The 9140-nt window shown below is 37.4% G+C and overlaps 1 protein-coding gene and 1 pseudogene across 1 annotated transcript; both read left to right on the forward strand.

Moving 5' to 3' along the window:
- Positions 1–2082: 2082 nt before the first annotated feature.
- LOC122341966 (serine/threonine-protein kinase pim-3-like) lies at positions 2083–3450 on the forward strand. The gene is made up of 3 exons (XM_043235699.1): positions 2083–2833; positions 2937–3113; positions 3209–3450. The coding sequence occupies exons 1-3, from the start codon at positions 2479–2481 to the stop codon at positions 3319–3321; spliced, it is 645 nt and encodes a 214-aa protein (XP_043091634.1). The 5' UTR covers positions 2083–2478; the 3' UTR covers positions 3322–3450.
- Positions 3451–5640: 2190 nt separating this feature from the next.
- LOC122341312 lies at positions 5641–7636 on the forward strand (annotated as a pseudogene).
- The last annotated feature ends 1504 nt before the right edge of the window (positions 7637–9140 follow it).

The raw sequence follows: 9140 nt of genomic DNA on the forward strand, positions 1-9140 counted from the left end.
AAGGTTATAGAGTGTAAATGAGCCTTTCAGCAGATGATTCAAACTAGATTCCATCTCAATTTCAAGACATAATTGCTACTGCTTTCTAACTAAATGTGTCTTATTTGTAGACCAATCAGGATGTTGTAATTCACAGGTCATGCCTCCTGATGCTAAATGAAAGTTGGTTGTGAAGTTGACAAAAGCATCACCTTCAGTGGTGGACCCTTCAGATTTGTTTGAATAAATAACTTTCAGATTTATTTTATTTATTTCGGAACCTTTCAGATTCTTTTAAATATCTTTATAATCTATAATAATGTCAAATATGGGCCTATTTCATGTTTTATGTATCAAGATCAAAGTCCCCATGTATTTCATTTATTTTATAGTAAAACATTAAATAACATAATAATAATAATAATAGCAACAACAAGACAACCAGGAAGGATAAGTTATAATCCTATTAAATCAAAATCTATTAAAAAACAATACCAAAATTCATATATGCACTACAGTGGTGGACAGAAGTACACAGAAGTGACATTTATTTATATTTACAGACTATTCAGGTATATTTACGGTTTAATTAGGCTCAGATGTGACATGAAATCATTTCAATTTAGATCGTTTACCTATTATTTCATTATTATTAGGCTACTATTATTAGGTTATGAATTAAATATTACAAAAAGTAAACTAACGGCCAGTGGGTGGCGGCAAGTCACTGTTTGTCACTGAATCGTTCGTTCAAACGGTTCAAACAACTGATTCGTTCAGGAACGAAGCAAGAGACTGTTCAAAAAGATTCGTTCAAAAGCATGTTTATTCATAAAGCTGCTCAGTGCTGACGAAACTCTTTGGACCATCCTTTCCTAAAATGTAAGTCGCTTAATATTCATGTATAGTTTATTAACCCGCTTTATAAAATCAATATGACATTTAATATTAAAGCTCAGTTTATAGACATTAGAACCGTCCTTTACAAGAATACAAGAGGGCTGTTATTACCATGTTTCTTTAAGCCTTAAGGTGTCTTTAAAGCATGAAGGAGTTTGAATGTGTTTAAGTAAAACTAAAACAGTTATATTTACAACCCGCGATGTACAATAAAACAAATGGTATAGTTAGTAAAAAAAAAAAAAAACACCGAATGCTGTCGTTCAAAAGGACGCACGTGACGCAGGTTTTTTTTTTTTTTTTTTTTTTTTTTTTTTTTTGGGGCCAAAAGGCATTCCATTTCGAACCTGCCAATATGACATCACAATTAGCGAGCAGTGGTATATATAAGCAAGAAAAAAATTCTCACTTTGTTGGTTGATGTTTCGGAGTATTTGATAGCGACTGTTAGCGACTTGCAAACGGTTTTTATCATGGGATTGCTTTCAAGACTTAAAAAAGTAAGCGGTTTGGAGCGTGGACACGAGCCCAAACCCAAAGACTCCCCCATCGTGAAGGAGAACCGTGAACCGGCGTCTGCTGGTGCTCTTGAGACCGATGGAGGGAGAAAAAAGAAGAGCTTCTGGAAGTGGGCTGCCCTTCACTTTTCTTTCCTTAGAAAGGCAACATACGATGTGGCCAAAGCCGAGGAGAAATATGGGATAGAGGCAGAAACACCTGGACAGATAGAGATGGTACAACCACATCAAATGTTGATAAATCACTAAATCTGCAGTTACAGGAACCTAAAAGAAAGGAAAAATAAAAACATTGATAACATTATCGCACCAAACATTTTAGAGCAACAGTAGAATTTGTCAAAAGTTTCCTTTTTATAGGACATCAATTCAAAACTGCTTCTAAATCTGTTAATAGACTGGAGTGTACACGTGCAATATGTACACCCGAAGACACCACCACCAGGGCTGATGAGGTGCCTGTGGGTGCTGTACAGGAGAGGAAGTCCCCTCACTTCTGAGGTCCAGCTCGTGCAGGACATCCTGGAGAAGGGTAAGAACAAGAAATCTGTGAGAATTAGAAAATGTTATTATAAAGCATTATATATATTTATATACTGTACAGTATAATATAAAATTGCATTTCATACTAACCTCAAATGTTTGTCTGTTAATAGGCCATATTCGCAACAAATATAAAATCGGCCAGAAGCTGGGTGAAGGAGGATGTGGCAGTGTTTACGGAGGGATTCGCTGCATGGATGGACTTGAGGTATACATTTTCTTCACTTAAAAACAACACATCTGTTCAGGATTTATGACTGGAGTGATATCAGCTATCTGCATGTGCTAATTGTTCATCTTAATTTGTTTTGTTGATTAGGTGGCTGTGAAATGTTCAAAGAAGTTTCCAGACATGTCATCTATCCGAGTGGTGAGTAGACTGCGTTCCCTGTCTTAGTATTGTCTCTTAGTCACTGTTTTCAGTTTATTCATGTTAACCAAAGACAAACTGTTTTGATTTGTGAAGTCTTAAGGAAACCACTTCCGTCTAAGCATCATGTTTTCTTTCTTTTAGCCTGGTCAACCCAAACGTGTCCCCATGGAGGTTGGCCTGATGCTCATGGCCATTGATGGCCCCAGCTTTCCCCAGATAATTGAGCTGCTTGACTGGGAGGACGACAAAGACCACTATGTAATGGTCATGGAGCGCCCCGTGCCTTGCGTGGACTTGTTCACTTTTCTCCATGACTATGGAGGAAGCCTTGATGAGGGGACGGCACGAAAGATCATGCGGCAGGTCATTAATGCGGCTAAAACTTGCTGCGCGCGTGGCGTCTTCCATCGGGATATAAAGCTGGAGAACGTCCTGGTGAACCAGGACACCTTAGAGGTCAAATTAATTGACTTTGGGTGCGGTGCGCTCATGAAGAGATCTGCCTTCAAAGTCTTCTGTGGTACGTGTAATGAAGTATTTTATTAATAGTCTCACAGAAACACATCTTACGTGCACTCAACATGCTGAGACAATTTATTAAACATCAGACATCCTTCCTGCAGGCACAAAAGAGTACTGTCCACCCGAGGTCAGCATGAAGGGCAGGTACCACGCAAAACCCACTACAGTGTGGACGCTGGGGTTCATCCTCTATGAAATGCTGTGTGGGGAATGTCCTTCATCACACGACCGTCACATGATCGCTGTGGACCTCTGGAGCAGACCTGGCTTGTCAAAAGGTGAGATCTTCATCAAACAACAACCGACTCTGTGTCGCATACAAAAAGAGAGCAGGTGTAAAGTAAAAGGTACATGATCAAATGTCTTTTTGCAGAATGCTGCCAGATGATTTCGGATTGTCTGCAGCCTGATCCACAGAAGAGACTCAGACTGGATAAGATGCATCTCCATGAATGGTTTAAGGTACGGAGTCTTAAGACTAGCTAAGCGTTTTCTTGGTTTAGCTTGATCGTCAGTCGTCATTAACTTTAAAGTCAGCTTTTCTCTAAATGTGATGTATTTAGACAAATAATGCTGATTTATGTTATGTTTCAGGTCACGGAGTAACCTCCAAAAAAGAACACAAAGAGCCTCAAAAAATTAAAAAAAAACTCCTCTCACAGCCGTCCTGTTGTTTTGAGTCTCTAGTCAGCTTTGTGTCTGGTGGTCTGTCAAGAGTGGTCTTTCCATCAGTCTACTTAGCAGCAATATCTGTGTCTGGTAGTATCATCTGCTTGGGGATCTGTAAATATATTCATTGTATATTCATAGTATTTATTATAAGGAATTGTGTAAGAAAATATGTAAAAAATTGTCAGTAAGAAAAACTGTGAATATATAATAAAATGTTATGTTTACATTGTGCTGTTCCTTGTAAAGTTTTATATTCCCCTACAGTATATTTTAAATTCCCCTACAGTCCTTTAGGCTTCTGTTAAAGTAATGTCTAAATCAGTGTCAAGTACCGTTCTTGAAGTGTCACCCCCAACATTTCAGCCTGAATCTAAACAATTACATGAATACTTGTTTGGTCAAACAAACAAGGCAAATAAATGTCATTTACAAATATTAGCCTATATCAGATAGGGTTAAACTCGAACTAATTGTGTTTTATCATTTAACTTGCAAACTCGAAAATTATACATTATTGTATAAACTATCTAGGAGTTACAGAAAGTAAAGCCCACAATGTTTCTATTGCTGTCATTGATTTTGGATGAGCAGTTCAAAGACTGGTCATTTCAGCTGGAGAGTCTACTGTCTACTCACTATTCTTCAATGTCTGGTGTCTCTTCAGCAAGGTTATAGAGTGTAAATGAGCCTTTCAGCAGATGATTCAAACTAGATTCCATCTCAATTTCAAGACATAATTGCTACTGCTTTCTAACTAAATGTGTCTTATTTGTAGACCAATCAGGATGTTGTAAATCACAGGTCATGCCTCCTGATGCTAAATGAAAGTTGGTTGTGAAGTTGACAAAAGCATCACCTTCAGTGGTGGACCCTTCAGATTTGTTTGAATAAATAACTTTCAGATTTATTTTATTTATTTCGGAACCTTTCAGATTCTTTTAAATATCTTTATAATCTATAATAATGTCAAATATGGGCCTATTTCATGTTTTATGTATCAAGATCAAAGTCCCCATGTATTTCATTTATTTTATAGTAAAACATTAAATAAAATAATAATATATAATAATAATAATAGCAACAACAAGACAACCAGGAAGGATAAGTTATAATCCTATTAAATCAAAATCTATTAAAAAACAATACCAAAATTCATATATGCACTACAGTGGTGGACAGAAGTACACAGAAGTGACATTTATTTATATTTACAGACTATTCAGGTATATTTACGGTTTAATTAGGCTCAGATGTGACATGAAATCATTTCAATTTAGATCGTTTACCTATTATTTCATTATTATTAGGCTACTATTATTAGGTTATGAATTAAATATTACAAAAGTAAACTAACGGCCAGTGGGTGGCGGCAAGTCACTGTTTGTCACTGAATCGTTCGTTCAAACGGTTCAAACAACTGATTCGTTCAGGAACGAAGCAAGAGACTGTTCAAAAGATTCGTTCAAAAGCATGTTTATTCATAAAGCTGCTCAGTGCTGACGAAACTCTTTGGACCATCCTTTTCCTAAAATGTAAGTCGCTTAATATTCATGTATAGTTTATTAACCCGCTTTATAAAATCAATATGACATTTAATATTAAAGCTCAGTTTATAGACATTAGAACCGTCCTTTACAAGAATACAAGAGGGCTGTTATTACCATGTTTCTTTAAGCCTTAAGGTGTCTTTAAAGCATGAAGGAGTTTGAATGTGTTTAAGTAAAACTAAAACAGTTATATTTACAACCCGCGATGTACAATAAAACAAATGGTATAGTTAGTAAAAAAAAAAAAACACCGAATGCTGTCGCTCAAAAGGACGCACGTTGACGCAGGCACGTTTTTTTTTTTTTTTTTTTGGGGCCAAAAGGCATTCCATTTCGAACCTGCCAATATGACATCACAATTAGCGAGCAGTGGTATATATAAGCAAGAAAAAAATTCTCACTTTGTTGGTTGATGTTTCGGAGTATTTGATAGCGACTGTTAGCGACTTGCAAACGGTTTTATCATGGGATTGCTTTCAAGACTTAAAAAGTAAGCGGTTTGGAGCGTGGACACGAGCCCAAACCCAAAGACTCCCCATCGTGAAGGAGAACCGTGAACCGGCGTCTGCTGGTGCTCTTGAGACCGATGGAGGAGAAAAAGAAGAGCTTCTGGAAGTGGGCTGCCCTTCACTTTTCTTTCCTTAGAAAGGCAACATACGATGTGGCCAAAGCCGAGGAGAAATATGGGATAGAGGCAGAAACACCCTGGACAGATAGAGATGGTACAACCACATCAAATGTTGATAAATCACTAAATCTGCAGTTACAGGAACCTAAAAGAAAGGAAAAATAAAAACATTGATAACATTATCGCACCAAACATTTTAGAGCAACAGTAGAATTTGTCAAAAGTTTCCTTTTTATAGGACATCAATTCAAAACTGCTTCTAAATCTGTTAATAGACTGGAGTGTACACGTGCAATATGTACACCCCGAAGACACCCCCACCAGGGCTGATGAGGTGCCTGTGGGTGCTGTACAGGGAGAGGAAGTCCCCCTCACTTCTGAGGTCCAGCTCGTGCAGGACATCCTGGAGAAGGGTAAGAACAAGAAATCTGTGAGAATTAGAAAATGTTATTATAAAGCATTATATATATTTATATACTGTACAGTATAATATAAAATTGCATTTCATACTAACCTCAAATGTTTGTCTGTTAATAGGCCATATTCGCAACAAATATAAAATCGGCCAGAAGCTGGGTGAAGGAGGATGTGGCAGTGTTTACGGAGGGATTCGCTGCATGGATGGACTTGAGGTATACATTTTCTTCACTTAAAAACAACACATCTGTTCAGGATTTATGACTGGAGTGATATCAGCTATCTGCATGTGCTAATTGTTCATCTTAATTTGTTTTGTTGATTAGGTGGCTGTGAAATGTTCAAAGAAGTTTCCAGACATGTCATCTATCCGAGTGGTGAGTAGACTCGTTCCCTGTCTTAGTATTGTCTCTTAGTCACTGTTTTCAGTTTATTCATGTTAACCAAAGACAAACTGTTTTGATTTGTGAAGTCTTAAGGAAACCACTTCCGTCTAAGCATCATGTTTTCTTTCTTTTAGCCTGGTCAACCCAAACGTGTCCCCATGGAGGTTGGCCTGATGCTCATGGCCATTGATGGCCCCAGCTTTCCCAGATAATTGAGCTGCTTGACTGGGAGGACGACAAAGACCACTATGTAATGGTCATGGAGCGCCCGTGCCCTTGCGTGGACTTGTTCACTTTTCTCCATGACTATGGAGGAAGCCTTGATGAGGGGACGGCACGAAAGATCATGCGGCAGGTCATTAATGCGGCTAAAACTTGCTGCTGCGCGCGTGGCGTCTTCCATCGGGATATAAAGTTGGAGAACGTCCTGGTGAACCAGGACACCTTAGAGGTCAAATTAATTGACTTTGGGTGCGGTGCGCTCATGAAGAGATCTGCCTTCAAAGTCTTCTGTGGTACGTGTAATGAAGTATTTTATTAATAGTCTCACAGAAACACATCTTACGTGCACTCAACATGCTGAGACAATTTATTAAACATCAGACATCCTTCCTGCAGGCACAAAAGAGTACTGTCCACCCGAGGTCAGCATGAAGGGCAGGTACCACGCAAAACCCACTACAGTGTGGACGCTGGGGTTCATCCTCTATGAAATGCTGTGTGGGGAATGTCCTTCATCACACGACCGTCACATGATCGCTGTGGACCTCTGGAGCAGACCTGGCTTGTCAAAAGGTGAGATCTTCATCAAACAACAACCGACTCTGTGTCGTACAAAAAGAGAGCAGGTGTAAAGTAAAAGGTACATGATCAAATGTCTTTTGCAGAATGCTGCCAGATGATTTCGGATTGTCTGCAGCCTGATCCACAGAAGAGACTCAGACTGGATAAGATGCATCTCCATGAATGGTTTAAGGTACGGAGTCTTAAGACTAGCTAAGCGTTTTCTTGGTTTAGCTTGATCGTCAGTCGTCATTAACTTTAAAGTCAGCTTTTCTCTAAATGTGATGTATTTAGACAAATAATGCTGATTTATGTTATGTTTCAGGTCACGGAGTAACCTCCAAAAAAGAACACAAAGAGCCTCAAAAAAATAAAAAAAAACTCCTCTCACAGCCGTCCTGTTGTTTTGAGTCTCTAGTCAGCTTTGTGTCTGGTGGTCTGTCAAGAGTGGTCTTTCCATCAGTCTACTTAGCAGCAATATCTGTGTCTGGTAGTATCATCTGCTTGGGGATCTGTAAATATATTCATTGTATATTCATAGTATTTATTATAAGGAATTGTGTAAGAAAATATGTAAAAAATTGTCAGTAAGAAAAAACTGTGAATATATAATAAAATGTTATGTTTACATTGTGCTGTTCCCTTGTAAAGTTTTATATTCCCCTACAGTATATTTTAAATTCCCCTACAGTCCTTTAGGCTTCTGTTAAAGTAATGTCTAAATCAGTGTCAAGTACCGTTCTTGAAGTGTCACCCCAACATTTCAGCCTGAATCTAAACAATTACATGAATACTTGTTTGGTCAAACAAACAAGGCAAATAAATGTCATTTACAAATATTAGCCTATATCAGATAGGGTTAAACTCGAACTAATTGTGTTTTATCATTTAACTTGCAAACTCGAAAATTATACATTATTGTATAAACTATCTAGGAGTTACAGAAAGTAAAGCCCACAATGTTTCTATTGCTGTCATTGATTTTGGATGAGCAGTTCAAAGACTGGTCATTTCAGCTGGAGAGTCTACTGTCTACTCACTATTCTTCAATGTCTGGTGTCTCTTCAGCAAGGTTATAGAGTGTAAATGAGCCTTTCAGCAGATGATTCAAACTAGATTCCATCTCAATTTCAAGACATAATTGCTACTGCTTTCTAACTAAATGTGTCTTATTTGTAGACCAATCAGGATGTTGTAAATCACAGGTCATGCCTCCTGATGCTAAATGAAAGTTGGTTGTGAAGTTGACAAAAGCATTACCTTCAGTGGTGGACCCTTCAGATTTGTTTGAATAAATAACTTTCAGATTTATTTTATTTATTTCGGAACCTTTCAGATTCTTTTAAATATCTTTATAATCTATAATAATGTCAAATATGGGCCTATTTCATGTTTTATGTATCAAGATCAAAGTCCCCATGTATTTCATTTATTTTATAGTAAAACATTAAATAACATAATAATAATATTAATAATAATAATAATAGCAACAACAAGACAACCAGGAAGGATAAGTTATAATCCTATTAAATCAAAATCTATTAAAAAACAATACCAAAATTCATATATGCACTACAGTGGTGGACAGAAGTACACAGAAGTGACATTTATTTATATTTACAGACTATTCAGGTATATTTACGGTTTAATTAGGCTCAGATGTGACATGAAATCATTTCAATTTAGATCGTTTACCTATTATTTCATTATTATTAGGCTACTATTATTAGGTTATGAATTAAATATTACAAAAGTAAACTAACGGCCAGTGGGTGGCGGCAAGTCACTGTTTGTCACTGAATCGTTCGTTCAAACGGTTCAAACAACTGATTCGTTCAGGAACGAAGCAAGAGACTGTTCAAAAAGATTCGT

The sequence above is a fragment of the Puntigrus tetrazona genome, chromosome 3 (genome assembly GCF_018831695.1).
Source record: "Puntigrus tetrazona isolate hp1 chromosome 3, ASM1883169v1, whole genome shotgun sequence".
In the NCBI taxonomy this organism is placed as follows: domain Eukaryota; kingdom Metazoa; phylum Chordata; class Actinopteri; order Cypriniformes; family Cyprinidae; genus Puntigrus; species Puntigrus tetrazona.